Below are 15,933 nucleotides of genomic sequence, written 5' to 3'. Positions count from 1 at the left end.
AACAAAACAAACAACACACACCTGGTTTGCATATTGACAAAAGTAGTATAACTGAACCTTTGTCTTTCCTGAGTTTCAAAAGGGTATGACAGTAGAGATACATAAACAATTCGTATTCACTAAGAGAAAATGTATCAGTCCACAAAACATTTTCATCTTTCTAAATATAAAAAGAATGAATGTTCAACCACCGCCTGTGTGAAGCCCCTTTACCAAATTAAATTTACTCTAGGATCATGAACTGAAGGTTATATAGTTATGTCACTTTAAACACCCCAATAGGCCAAAATGACAAGTTAATACCCTCCCTGAGTATTTACATCACTTTTTTCTTAACACCTGGTTTAAACGGAGGAAAATATCTATATTTCAGTCATCTAGGAAAACAGAAGGTTACTGAAGACTCAATAAGCTACCATTTCATACCTGTGCAGTAGTCAGTGGGGAGATTAAATTTGAAAATGAAGGTCTACTGTTTTAAAAATTAGACCACTTTATAGCTCATTCATAGACAGGAAAACACACGTTCATGAACAAAAAACAACTATACTTTCTTGTTAATCTACAAAACATATGCTTGAATTCCTTTTCCCACTGAGGTATCACAGCTGGGTTTAGCAAACTCGTCTCTACCTCCAATTTGTTTCCTAATCTTGTGAAACCTTGTGTATTACATAGATTCTGACTGCATATAAGTATTATATTAATACTCATCAAAATACTCATCAAAATTTTTTTAAGTAATCACTGTACCCAATGTGGGGCTCAAACTCATGACCCCAAGATCAAGAGTTGCATGCTCCACCGACTGAGCCAGCCAAGTGGCCCTTATTGTGTACTTTCAAATGTAAAAAAGTATTATAGAAATGCCCAAATAAAAATTTCTGGGATTGAAATTAATTAAGTCGACTAATTCTTACTTTATGTGTTTTCTGATCATCACAAACTGATCAAATTCTTGGTGTTTGTATATATGCATGTACATGACTATGCTATCTATCTATACATGTATATACATACATACTAATCCAAAGGCTTATATGAGCATCTCCTATCAAAAGAAAATCTGTCAACTATGTGATGACAGTATGAGTATAATCTAACACAATTTGGCTGATGAATCCCTTTTGACACACTAATTATATCCTAAAATTCTTTGATCAATGCTAACACTGTTATTTATCAACAATCAATAAAGGAAGATAACTAGAGTATATTAAAATATCAGCTGAGTAATTTCAAAAACTGTTAATTTCATCAAATTCAAGTGAAGTTCTTGGTGGCCTACTTAATTTACATAGTTTTAAATTATGTAGAAAAAATGAAACAATATTGGCATGAGGTCTATGTTTAAACAAATTGTTTTATAGGATTTCATTTCAAATTTAGTACAACACATGGATAGTAAAAATAAATGTATAAAGAAATACAAGTAACTAGTTAATATTTTTACAATAGACAAAAGTACTACAATACAAGTGATCTTGAGAGTTTTTTGTGTGTGTGCAGTGTCTATTTATGTATGGGCATGATCTTACGAATACACATGAAAATAACAAGTATCATTTGTATGATTTACAAAACACTTCTCATACATTATCCCATCTGCTGCAAAGAATCTCTGAACTAAATAGGTTCCATTATCTACAAAAGGCATAATGCAGAAGTAGATGTTTACTTCAGAATTAAAACAAGTATCCCAATTGTATTTACAATTGTCTTTTCAACAAAAACGATAGAAAACTATTTCCTGAATTGCTCTGATAATTATCAGGAAAAGGTACATGTCATTTCAAATTATGATTTGAAAAATTTAATTCCCTAAACATTTATAAGATCTTTAGAGTTTTCCTCAGAATTCAGATTCCAGCTAAACTGATGTTGATGCCATACAGTTTATTAGAAATCTCTGTGTCATCCTAAGATGAGAAAACAAAATGATTTATCTATGTTAGGTTTTTCATTACTAACTTAGTTTTAACAGAAATCTGGTGGTACTATAATCACACATTTGCATCATCTCTCCTGTGACAAAGAGTATATAATTATGATCTGAGACAACAATAGTGCCTGGGCAGTCGAAATCCAGCAGGCTACCCGGAACATCCCTGGAATATCCCTAAAATGTTGTAAATTGTATCTGTTCACCCAGGAATAACAGTAATCACTTATTCTACAGTTCCTGTCATTCCATTTGCCTTAGAAAACATTTTACATTCCTCTCTGAAAACTAGTAAGCTTATCAACTAGAGTTGAAAAATCTAGACAAAGGCAATTTGAGAATGTTGACCAGTATTTTCCACAATGGCTACCAACTGAAAGATTTATCTTCAAAGACTGCAAATACCACTGTTAGGTTTTTTTGGATAGCTAATTTTAGAAGAAAAATGGACCCACTGACAGGTGGTCCCGCCTTTATCCTTTAAAGGTAACTCAAGAGTGGAGACTCCAAGATTTTTACCTGTTCACAGGAAAGGAGGATAACCAGGGAAGAGGTCCTCTCCCAAAGCACCATACTAATGAAGTCAAACCCTACTGGGCTAGGGAGAAAATTTTTCCCTGTTTTCCACAAAATAATATTGCAAAATGGATTTCAACTCTCTTGCCAGATTCTAAAAAGGTGTTCCTTAGAGGATTTAGAGATGATACAGAGGTATTTTGAGAGCCACAGTGGGTTGTCTTTCCCTTCAAGGTCTTACATAATTTTTCTTAGGAAATAACCTACAATTTTACTCCCCATTTTAGGGGCACTTGTTTTTCTATCTCCTACCCAATGTTCTTCCAAAAATATGTTTAATATAAGACAGCAATTCTAGGAAGTCATGATAATTCAAGTATTTTATCATATTCAAATTGTTGTCATTACATTTTTATCAGTTATTGAAAAAAACCTTCAATAAAATTTATCAGTTTGGATGCATTTTTAGTGAAAAAGATTTTTTAAATGATTTCTCCCCTTTGTAAGCATTCTAAGCATTATGTGATTTAACCTAAATGAAGCCTAAGTCATGCAATTTTCTATACATATATGACAAAATAAGGAATATACAGGCTTACAGATAAACATATATAAATGGAGAAACCATTCAGAAATTCCTAAAGGTTACACAGGCAGACATTATTTCCTATTCCACATGAATTTCTTACAAATACTTACAAAGGTACACTCTCAAAACCCAAGCAATAACCACTATTACCTTCAACAACAACATTTTTTTTTCCAATTACAGGAAAGACTTTATTACAGTTTAAAAGATTGATATTTCAGGGGAAAAGGCACCACAATTATTATCTTTACTTTTTTGTGTACATGGCACAAAAGGAGATATGTCAAGTTCCCACTCTGGAGTTCTTAAAACTTCTCATCTTGAATCATTGTGGCTTCTTGGGTGAGGTATCCTGGCTTTAGAGCTTAAAGCATTTTTCATTGTATCTATGTATAGTCACACAGCCATGATAGGACACTGGCCTGGGCATTGCAGCCACCCCTGTGATGATACTTGTTGCAGGATCATAACAGAGAATAGTGTCTGTGGCTTCTCCATTTTCCCGTCTTCCACCCAGGATATATATTTTACCATTACACACAGACATACCACAGTTTTCCTGTTGAACCAAATACATTAAAAAAAAAAAAATTAACTCTGGAAGGCAAGGGATTTGGTAGCAAGCTGAAAAGTAAAATAAGACATGCTTTAGCAGACAAAAGTCATGAAATAAGCTCCCTTTTGTTGAACTCCTGCTCTTATGTGTGAGTGCTAGATAATTTTGCACGAATGAAATGTTAAAATATATGTTATGATTGGGGCCAAGATGTGGGAGGCGAAGTGGGGGTAGTGGACTGAAAGAAGGGTTTTAACTTAACAGTAGTTAAACAAAAATATTTTCGAAGAGCGTGGCTTGCTTCTCCTATTACAGGGAGGTCCTTTATTACAGCAAGTGGCTATTACATGACCAAGGAGTAGGAACATTATTCATTATGTGGGATTACCCACAAGCTGAATGAATGAATGAGAGAAAGACTTAAAAACAAATTAACAAAGCACTGTTATTAGGGGCCTTGGCTGGGTTATATAAACTCCCCAAATAATATTTTACCTTTGCACAAAATAGGATTCTTAGCTGATTTTACTCTTCTCTGTCAATAACATAATTACTATAGGAAACAAATATTCTTGCAAGGATGAGAATGATTCTTCCAAGAAAGAAATTACACTAAAACTATCTCCCTATTTCCTGGATCTGTTTATGCTGCGGGTCAAACATTCTATTTACATTAGTTTAATTACTCAATTACTTTAATTCAGAAAGTTATTGCAAATTACTATCATCCTGTTCCTATATAACTAACAATGAGATGGGTTCTACCAATCAGTACAATAAACATTTTTACTTGACTAGATTTGCTGTGTATATAAGTTTTGCTTTTTTTTTTTTTTTTTTAAGATTTTATTTATTTATTTGAAAGAGTGAGCACGAGCAGGTGGGGAAGGAGTGGAGGGAGAGGGAGAAGCAGGCTCTCAGGTGAGCGGGGAACCCGACATGGGGCTTGATCCCAGAACCCTGAGATCAGGACTGGAGCTGAAGGCAGATGCTTAACTGACTGAGCCACCCAGGAGCCCCTAAGTTTTGCTCTTAAAGAAGAAATTAAATCTTGGTAGACTTATATAACAGAAGGTAGTATCTTCAGGTCTAAAAGAATTCATGAGTACTTGAAAGTACCTATGTGAGAGTTTACACATACCCAGAATAACTTGGCCCATTATCATTAATGAATGACAAACTTTTATCTGGAATAACACCCATGAATTATACCAATTATGTGCCAAACTACATTTTTCATCTAAAGCACAGTAAGCTCTTTCTATAAACTCTAAAAAGTTCTGAATACAATAAAAAACTATCATCCTCAGTTTTCAGATAGAACCTAGCCTACAGTATTGAACCTTACAGTCACTCTAATGATGATTCTTAAACTATATGATTATAGGATCTTATTACAATGTCATTTCAGGTAATAATGCTCAGAAATAAATGAAGCAAGCGACCTTGAAATCAGTTATTCCTTCATATCAGGAAATTACTTGTATTAGATACAGTAGCTTATTTCACTCTATTACAATCTCAAAAGTTGTGACAGCTAGTAAGAAAAATAATTTATTGGGGCGTGCCTGGGTGGCTCAGTCAGTAAACGTCTCCTTCAACTCCCAGGGTTCTGGGATCAAGCCCCATGTCGGGCTTCCGGCTCAGCAGAGAGCCTGCTTCTCCCTTTCTCTCTGCTGCTCCCCCTGCTTGTGTGCTCTCTCTCTCTCTGTGTCAAATAAAGTCTTTTTTTTTTAATGGAAAAACTGGGGCTCCTGGGTGGCTCAGTGGGTTAAACCTCTGCCTTCGGCTCATGTCATGATCTCAGGGTCCTGGGATCAAGCCCCACATTGGGCTCTCTGCTTAGCAGGGATCCTGCTTCTCCTTCTCTACCTGTCTCTCTACCTACTTGTGATCTCTCTGTCAAATAAATAAATAAAATCTTTAAAAAAATGGAAAAATTATCAATACATGAATTTTTAAAAAAGATTTTTATTTATTTATTTGACACAGAGAGATCACAAGTAGGCAGAGAGGCAGGCAGAGAGAGAGAGGAGGAAGCAGGCTCTCTGCCGAGCAGAGAGCCCGATGCGGGACTGGATCCCAGGACCCTGAGATCATGACCTGAGCCGAAGGCAGAGGCTTAACCCACTGAGCCACCCAGGCACCCTTTTACATGAAATTTTTTTTTTTTAAGATTTTATCTTTCTAAATAATCTCTAAACCCAACATGAGGGTCGAATTCACAACTCTGAGATCAGGATTTGAATGCTCTCCTGACCGAGCCAGCCAGGTGCCCCAACACATGAAGTTTTAATGTTGTTTTTCAAGATTGGAACGAAACATGATCCTAGTATTAAAAAAAAGAGAAGCTCTCCCCTTAATTATTATTTGTTATAATGCTTAATGTTTAAATGTTAAAATTCCAACAATAAACAAAGTCAGATTTTTTCATTTATTATTCTAAACTTTAATGACAGTTTAAATACCTGGGCTACTGAAGAGGGATTTAACAAACTTTATTACGTACCTAAAAAAGAATTCCACAATTTTTCAAAGGATATTCCTGACAAAAGTTTAAAAAGCAAAATATGTTGAAAATAGCAAGTTGCGGCTTTTGGGAATTATGAAGAGTCAAGAGGCATGGACATGGTAAGGGACAGAAACAGAAAAAGGCTGCATTAGGTCCATTAGATCTGCAACAAAGAGTTCATTTTTTTTTTTTCAGCTTTTTTGGCCACTTAATATTCTAAGCATTTGAAAAAAGTTTGACTTGGGGCACTTGGGTGGCTCAGTGGGTTAAAGCCTCTGCCTTCGGCTCAGGTCATGATCTCAGGGTGCTGGGATCGAGCCCCACATCGGGTTCTCTGCTCGGCAGAGAGCCTGCTTCCTCCTCTCTCTCTCTGCCTGCCTCTCTGTGTACTTGTGATCTTTGTCTGCCAAATAAATAAATAAATCTTTAAAAAAAAAAAAGAAAGAAAAAAGTTTGACTCAAAAAACTGTCTAATAGGAAATTACAGTTGATTTTCCCTTTTTCACCTATAGCATTAAATGGTATGCAAACACTTAAAGATGGTTCAAAAATTACCTATCAATAATGCTTACAAAGATATTCTTCAAGATTCTTTTTTAAGAATTTTAAGATCTTTTTTAAGATTTTACTTACCTATTTGACAGAGAGAGAGAGAGAGAGAGAACAAGCAGGGGAAGCAGCAGAGGAAGAAAGAGCAGCAGGCGTACTGCTGAGCAGGGAGCCCGATTCACGGCTCGATGTGGGCCTTGGATCCCAGGACCCCCAGACCATGATCTAAGCGAAGGCAGACACTCAACTGACTGAGCCACCCAGGCGCCCCTACACAGATATACTTAGGGGTACTGGTAGTAAGAATGGACTGAGGAGGAAAGATAATCCCAGAGATCTCAGTATTTTTTGCTTCAAGATATTTGACATAGAATATTTGATTTGGACTTCAATGATTTTGTCATCATAGATTTAATATACTTCTGAGCTAAGTGTTTTTTCTTTGAAATTTTCAAAGTCACTGTTATTAATTAGAAAAAAATGTACCATTTGTCCTGTTGCTTTTTCATAGCTTTATCTCAACCATGTAGTTAGAAATATATTCATTATATGCCCTGCATTATGATAGATGCTGGAAATTATCTTCCTAAATTGTTATCATTTTCTATAGTATAGCCAAGTTCTGAATGAACAGTACTTCTTGATGAAAATGCATTGTACTTTAAAATACCCACTATAAGGGGCACCTGGGGAGCTCAGTCGTTAAGTGTTTGCCTTCAGCTCGGGTCACGATCCCAGGGTCCCGGGATCGAGACCCACATCAGGCTCTTTGCTCAGTGGGAAGTCTGCTTCTCCCTCGCCCACTGCCCCTGCTTGTGTTCCCTCTCTCACTGTCTCTCTCTCTGTCAAATAAATAAATAAAATCTTTTTAAAAAATACCCACTATAAGCCAATAAAGATTAGCCTTCATTAAAAAATTCAGAAATTGGGGCATCTGGCTGGCTCAGTTAGCAGAGCATGTGACTCTTGATCTCAAGGCTGGGAGTTCAAGCCCCATGTTGGGGGTACAGTTTACTTAAAAAAAATTTATAAGTGTAAACACTTGTCACACAGGTGAATGTGACTATAATATGGGTTTCTATATGGTAGGGCACACCTCAGCTCTACGGAGCTGGAGACTGTCCTTTCCAGGAGAGGCCACTGAGCTAGAGAAATGTGATTCACTTTTACTTAACTGTGATACGTGAGGGGTAGAAGATTATATTCCCTCTGTACCATGAAGCTGAAGGTCTTATCATGTCCCTTTCATCAGCTGAGGCAATGTTACTTTGAATACATTACTAATTAGAGATTATACCTCAATGTCAAAAACTTAAGAAAAACGGTGTTTCATTCAAACCCTATTCATTTTCTTTACAGTCTATATCTCTTACACATCTTGCATATAAGACTCTTAAAATTAGGTCCCTTGTTACTGCACTGTCTCATTTGTTTACTTATTCAATAAATATTTACTGAGCACCAATTAATGCAAGATACAATAATGCAAGATAGAAAATGAGTTAGAAAAAACAGTACTCTCAAGAAGATGGAATTCTGGTATGGAAATAAACATTTATACTCATAACAGATTACGACTGCCATAATATAAATGCAAGTGCAGTGACAAATCAGAAAAGGAGATCAATCCTGAACAGGGAAACTGCAGTTTGTTTTAACTATGAAGTGGTCCTTTGAAGAGGAGTAGAATTACAAGTGGAGAAGATAGAAAAGACATTAGAGTCTGAGAGTGCATCATGAACCAAGGCAAGAACATGTAGGATCTATACAGCAAATGCAATTTAACAGACACTTAACATAACTGGGATGAAGTTGCAGAAAGTGAAGCTGAAGAGACAAGCAGAGGTCAGACGATAGAAGGCCTAGAATGAAGTGGGGAACTTGGATTTTATTCAGTATGTTTCCAATCAGAGGAGAGACACAATAAGAATTATGGGAAAATAACCAGTGGCAAAATGGGAGAGAGAAGCAAGACATTAAAGAACACTAATGAGAATATTATTATTTTTGTTTAGGGAAGAACTGATAAGAACTTGAACAAAAGCAGGAACTACAGGAATGGAAAAGAATAGGAAACACTCTTGAGGACACAGAACTGACATACTGGATTCAATTTAGGAGAAAGTGAGGAAACTCTAAGAAATTAAGTCTAGGGATGAAATAATAGAAAAATATATTTTGGTCTTGCCCCTAGTTCCTGATACAGAGCTCCTAATTCCCTTGGAATTTCCCAAGTGATAAGTCTTTTGTTCTAATGAGGCGATTATTGGTAGGCTTCTGGATGGGAGGGCTAGTCACCAAAAAGATCAAGCCGTAATTATTATCTTAAAACTTTCATCCCCACTCCCCATTCTCTGGAGAGGGGAAAGGGGCTGGAAATTACATTAATAGCTACATGATGAAGCCTCCATAAAAATTCCCCAAATACAGGATACAAACAGCTTCTGGGTTAGTGAACATATCCATGTCCTGGGAGGGTGGTGCACGTCAGCTCCAGGACAGAAGCTCCTGTGCTTGGGACTCTTTTGGACCTCACCCTACGTGCCACTTCATCTGTATCCTTTATGATATCCTTTATTATATAATAAACCGATAAACACAAGTATTTCCATAATTTCTGTGAGCTGTTCTAGCAAATTACTGAACCCAGGGAGGGGATTGTGGGAATGTTAATTTAGAGCCAGTCAGTCAAAAGTACTGGGGGACAAGCTGGAACTAGCGGTTGGCATCAGAAGCAGTGGCAGTCTTGAACGGAGCCCTCAACCTGTGGAATCTGGTGCTAACTCCAGGCAGATAGTGTTGGAACTGAACTGAACTTAAGACATTCAGCAGGAGATGGAGAATTGGTTGGTGTGGGAATAAATCCACATATCTGGTGCCAGAAGTGTTGTGTGAGTAAGGAAGATCAATCCCAAACAGGAAACTGCAGTTTGTTCTAACTATGAAGTGGTCCTTCAAAGAGGAGTAGAATTACTCCTTTCCATTCACTAGGTTGTTTGGAAACAGAAAAAGTAGGCTTGGGGAAGAAGGTGAATTCTGTTTTAAGTTTGAACTCTTGGGACATCATAAAAATTATCAAATAAGCAGTTGGAAATTTGAGTCTGGAGCACGAGAGAGAGGCTTTAATGAAGATAAAGATTTGAAATTCGTACTGGGCAATAAATGTGACCACTCAGGAATGGAGTATAAACTAGGAAGCAGGTAGGGAAAAGAGACTCAAGGAATACCCATATTTAAGGGCTACACAGAAAAAATAAGAGAATATGGATGAGACCGAGGAGATTATTAGTAATGACCTCTGAGAGAGTAACTCTAGACTAGTACATTGGTAGATCCAGATTTCCAGCATTAGAGCCATCAAGCATTTTGGTGGTTAGAAGGAGGGTAGGGCCATGAATCAAAGGCTAAGCAGAGGCTTTTTGGGAGGCAGGGGGTGGAGGTGGAGTAGGGGTATAGGTAGTGTGCATGGATGAGACCTAAGTCCAGCCATTTCTTTTTTCTTTCTTTCTCTCTCTCTCTCTCTCTTTCTTTCTTTAAGATTTTACTTATTTGACAGAGAGAGGCACAGTGGGAGAGGGAACACAAACAGAGGGAGCAGGAAAGGGAGAAGCAGGCTTCCCGCTGAGCAGGCAGCCCAATGCGGCACCCAATCCCAGGACCCTGGGATCATGACCTGATCTGAAGGCGACACTTAATGACTGAGCCCCCAGGTGCCCCCAGCCATTTCTTTCATAATAAAACCACAGAAGGAAAGAAACCAGTTTGGGAGCATTTCTTCTCTTTCAAAATACATAAGAGATAGGGATAAGGACTGGAGTAGATTCTGAAAGAGGTCAAGGGAAAAAATAAAACCTACCAGCCCAAGTGCAATGGCTGCTTCACCATGGGATGGTAGAAAATAAGGTATTTCAATAAAACAATTCCCTGAAACAAGTTTAAAACAGGAATACCATATGCTTTATGTGGTTTTAAAAATTATGAAATAATTCCAGCATGCATGAATGATATTAACAGTGAAATTACAGTATATTTATAATGGTCATGTATTTCATCCCTCCTAGATTGATTTCTCTTTTGGACTATTTTATGTCATTACCTGTCGGCTGAATGTATTCTGCACATGCATCCAGTAATCTTCAACTGGATCATAGCAGTATATTGCCTTGGTCAGCCCACCAGCAACATATATCAAGTTGTTTAAGGATACAGCTGTTATACACCTCTTGGCAATTGGGATAGCTGCACGAAGTAGCCAAGAATTGGTTTCTGGATCATAAGATTGAACCTAGTAATATATAGAAATATTTAATTGAAATCTCTAAACCAAAATGCAAATTTACTTAATAAAAGTCTACCAATATATAGAAACACAATTAAAAATGAAATCCCATTAATTACATTAATTCACAGAATTAAGAGAGGTTAGCTTGATAGAGAAATGCCTGAATTATAAAATTCTCAAAAGAAATGCAAATTTATTACTATCAAGCGGAATAGAATAATAAACACAAGTTGTTTCCAGGATGAATGGATACTACACTATCATGATAGGTCTTTTCTTATTTCCACTAACCAGTCTACATTTTTTTTTAAAGGTTTATTTTAGAGAGAGAAAGGAGGAGAGAATGCATGTGAGTTGGGGGGCAAGAGGCAAAAACAGAGGGAGAGGGAGAGAGAGAATCTCAAGCAGACTCCCTGCTGAACATGGAGCCCAATGTGGAGCTTGATTTCATACCCTGAGATCATGACCTGAGCTGAAATCAAGAGCTGGACACTTAACTGAGCTATGAGCTATCCAGGTTCCCCAACAGTCCAGATTTTTAAAAAATTGTGTCATACAGGATAACTATGCCTCAATCTGAATACAATTTCTTTATGTTTTTAGGAAGTCCTTTCTGCAAAAGAACACAGGAAACTTCTATACTCTGAATGATCACAAATTCTGAATTCTAAAATTGTAACATTTGACCACATTATGTTAAATTTAATTAAAAAGATAATTGACTGGGCGCCTGGGTGGCTCAGTCAGTTAGGTGTCTGATTCCTGGTTTCAGCTCAGGTCATGATCTCAGGGTTGTGAGATGGAGTCCCGCATTGGGCTTTGTGCTCAGCATGGAGTCTGCTTGTCCTTCTCCCCATGCTCCTCCCCGTGTCCTCTCTCAAATAAATAAAATCTTTAAAAAAGTAAGTAATTGACAAAATTTAGTTAACAACTGCTAAACAGGTTAGGAATCAGACAGTAGTTTCCAGAGTAACAGTATTTTCTAAGGTGTCAGGAAGGCAAATATTCTTTTGTCTCAGGGATTTAATGAACTGCAGCAACTTGGAGCTGTCCTCTATTGACAATACAGATGTTTCTCTTCCTCTTTTTTGCTCTAAAAAATACTTATAAAGTATGCAGAAGATGACCCAGTGGAAGCAGTGTAGTTACTGTATCTTATCCTCTGCTAATTCACTTCCCAACTGTGTTTTTTGTGAGTAATTTTTTGATTCTACAGACTGTAGCAGGAAAAGGTTTAAAACTATTTAGTAGAATATCCCAATGCTGAGATTAGTTTTGTTTCAGAAAGATTAAATAATGCTTTTTACCAAAAATTGTTAGATATATTAGGACTTCACTTCAGTAACTTGAAACTTAGTGTTTTCCCCGCAAAGTATAAAGTACTAGACAATTTTTAAAAGGCTCCTCACACTAAGGGATCTCGCTATTTATTTGATAAGCTTTCTGTATTTTTCTTCCCGTATACATAATTGGTAATTTCTGAAAGAGAACATGGCTTACCTTATCAGAACAAGTATTATCATCAGGTCCTCCACCAATCACAAACAATTTGCCTACACAGCTAGTCACGGCAGGAGAACTCACTGCTTCCTTAAGGGGAGCAACTTCAGTCCATCGATTTGAAAAGGAATCATAACATTCTACGCTGCTAAGTCTGTTTTGTCCATCATAGCCTCCAACAACATATACCTATATGTGAAATACATGGAAAAATCTTAATTGTCAAAAGTCTGAATTTTTTAACTAGTTGGCTAAGGAATTAAAGGATCTGTTCTCTTTAAAAAGCCCTTGATAACTATAATTGCAATAATTTAGCTTAGTTTTTGAAACTTTCATTAGCACCCTCTCACCACTGAGGAGACTTTTTTGTTTTTGTTTTTTTCATAATAGCCCCCTCTGATGAAGTTTTAATACCACCATATATTGTATAATATCCTTTTATGTCCTATATGTATATCTGTGTTTTACATATGAAGGAGTACAGTTTTTTTTACCCCTCAAAATAATCTTCACCCCCTTAAGGGTGATACTGCTCGCACTGAGAATTACATGATTGCTTAAATGCTCACACTCACGGATGATGAAAATGTTCGATTATTATGAAGTAATAAAGCTACAAATCTAAAATATTAGACAAGGAATACTAGACTGTAAGACCACTGACGGCAGTGCCTATCTTGTTTTTCATTTTAGTATCAAGTGTCTTAACAAAGTACACAATTAACTCTATACTGTATATTTCAAAGGGCTTCCACAAATCTAAGGAAGGCAGACATATTAATCTTTATGTGACAGCTGAACTAATCAAGTCATTTATTAAATGACCTATATGTAGATAATCCACTAAGAATAATGAGATACACAAGAAACTTTTAACTTAAACGAGGTTCTTCAGTTTAACATCCACAATTTTTTTTTTCATCCACAATTTCTTTAATCGACAGTCATTATCAACTCTTCCCTCCATATGAAGTAACTATTAAGTCCCACTGAGTCTTCTTTCACAGCATCCCACATCTGTCCCTTTTGTTTCCCACTGCCACTATCCTACTTCAGGATACATACCATTTTATACTTCTCAATTAATCTCCTGGTCTCCACTCTTGTGCTCCCTCAACCACAGATTAATCTTCCTAAAATACTTCATCAACTCCTTTTAATGGTTCAGCAACAGATGCCTAAGTGGTCAAGGCCAAACATTATACACCTACATTCAAGTCTGTCCACAATTTATCTTTCTGTATGCCTCCAAATTTCTAGAGTAGCCAATGCTATTTTGTATTTCAATGTTGCACTTCTCATATTATGTTAAAATGATCTCTTGGTGGGTTTGTTCTCCCAACACTATGAAGTTCAGAGAGGTTAAGTAACAACTCAAGGTCACCCAGCTGGAAGAGTATATGGAAACTGTGGCACAATGTAGCAATTAAGGGCATGGCTTTGAAGTTAGTAGAAGCAGGGTTCAGTATCTAGCATTGCTATGAAATATAAACCTTGGGCGGTTTACTTATCCTCTGAGAGTTAGTCTTCATTTCCTTAATAAAAATGTAGACAGTAATAGTACCTATCACATAATATAATTTTGAGGATTTTTTTTTACCATTCTCTTGCATTCATAAATTTAAAATATATGTTGTGAGCACCAAGATGAAAGTACTCTAGATTAAGAAAATCTTGAACTAGGGGCGCCTGGGTGGCTCAGTGGGTTAAAGCCTCTGCCTTTGGCTTGGGTCATGAAATCGAGCCCCATGTCAGGCTCTCTGCTCAGTGGGGAGCCTGCTTCCTCCTCTTTCTCTCTGCCTGACTCTCTGCCTACTTGTGATCTCTGTCAAATAAATGAATAAAATATTAAAAAAAAAAAAAGAAAGAAAATCTTGAACTTTGCTTTGCCCCTGCTTTATTACTTTCTGTGTAACCTTGGGCAAGTGACTTGATTTCTCTGAATTAGGTTTCTTTAAAAACTGAAAAAGTTACACAGAATTTTCTCTAAGATTCTTTCCTACTCTTAGATTCTCTATTCCAAATCATCTTACCTAGGTTTTCTTAATAGAGACCATTTATAAATTTAAATACTTTTATAGGTTTGAATTCAGTTTATATTGTAATTTTTTAGGATAACAGTTTCCATGATGTGAGCACTTGCTTTTTAAGGTATGAAAGATTCCCTTCATGTCTTGATTTACTGCTTCTAAGTTTTAGGTAACTTCAAGTCAAGTATACTAACATTTGTCAAATAAATCTATGTTCACCAATCCATACATGATATTTGAGACATCAATCATTTGCATTTGCCTTTGTACTTCCAGACTAAATAATTACAATTTTTTTTAGTCAGATCTCTTCTCTTTCCAACCACTTCAATATTTTAGCTACCCCTTTCAGTAATATTGTATCATTCTTAAGGCATGGCTACCAAAACTATATATAATATAGTAATTACTGACAAACTAGTGATTTCAGAAAATAGCCAAATAGAATTAGTTTCTTTCCATTACATCTATCTCAAGTTCCCCATTATTTCAGTGACCTTGTCGAGAGCAGCAGCACAACAGATCAATTGCCTTAGGAAGTAACAGAAGCTTTCCAGCTGTGCTTTGAGAAACTCTTGAATATTCTGTAGTATAGAAATTTCAAGCAGGCTCTATGGGGAAACAGGGGGAGGGGACCAGGGCTGATGAGAGGCTGAGTGGGAAGGGTTCCTACACCATCTCTGTTTCTATCAGGGCAGTTCTGTTTTCTCATTGGTGGCTCTAAAATCTCTCCACATGAGGGCCCAAGAGGTAGCAATCTTTTTAGAAGTGGGTATCAGGGAAGCAGTCAGAAATACATATGCAAGCAAGTATACTGCTTTCATTCAGATTGCGCATTAATATAAGGTAGCTTTGAAGGAGCTAATAGAGATGGAGGCAAAGAAAAGCTAAAGGGTCCTGCTGTATTTTTATCTGTTCTACATAATGGCTTTTTATGTTAGATTTAACTTTTTAACTTTAAAAAGGATGTAGCTGCTTTTAAAAAGCTTGGAAACCACTAGTCTACAAGTGTTTCTCAAGTTCCTAAGGACAGAGAATGGTTCAGAACCAACATATAATTATTTATTTGTTTTTTAAAGTAGCCTCCACAACCAGCATGGAACCCAACATGGGGCTTGAACTGTGAGATCAAGGCTGGAGCTGAGATCAGGAATCAGATGCTTAACTGACTGAACCACTCAGGCACCCCCCAAATTATATATTTTTAAAATATTTATTAGCCACAGTCAATAATCAGTTTTCTTTAAAATACACTGGTGAATTTATCTTAGTGCTATTTTAAATTTGTTTTGTCCCTAACCTGTATAAAGACAAAAGATAAAATAACATCAGTCTGGATAAATACATCTCTGCCTGACTGCCAAAGTCAGTAAAAGGAAAAAGATTGCTTGGATTAGACATTGGCCTGTTTTTGTACTCGATGTAACTCATTTTCCAACGCTTCTTAAGCTTTCAGA

The 15,933-nt window shown here is 36.6% G+C and overlaps 1 protein-coding gene across 3 annotated transcripts in view; it reads right to left on the bottom strand.

Annotated features, from left to right (window-relative positions):
* Positions 1-1,345: 1,345 nt before the first annotated feature.
* The window catches only part of KLHL24 (kelch like family member 24), a 41,586-nt gene continuing 26,998 nt past the window's right edge, over positions 1,346-15,933 (bottom strand). For all 3 annotated transcript variants that reach the window (XM_080796281.1, XM_080796280.1, XM_080796282.1), the window contains 3 exons: positions 12,447-12,635; positions 10,761-10,949; positions 1,346-3,606 (listed from right to left, as the gene is read on the bottom strand). In XM_080796281.1, coding sequence (XP_080652407.1) covers positions 3,406-3,606; positions 10,761-10,949; positions 12,447-12,635 — 579 coding nt within the window. In that variant the 3' untranslated portion in view covers positions 1,346-3,405. The remainder of the gene's footprint in view (positions 3,607-10,760; positions 10,950-12,446; positions 12,636-15,933) is intronic.

The sequence above is a fragment of the Martes martes genome (genome assembly GCF_963455335.1).
Source record: "Martes martes genome assembly, chromosome: 1".
In the NCBI taxonomy this organism is placed as follows: domain Eukaryota; kingdom Metazoa; phylum Chordata; class Mammalia; order Carnivora; family Mustelidae; genus Martes; species Martes martes.
This window is presented reverse-complemented; position numbering and strand designations above follow the sequence as displayed.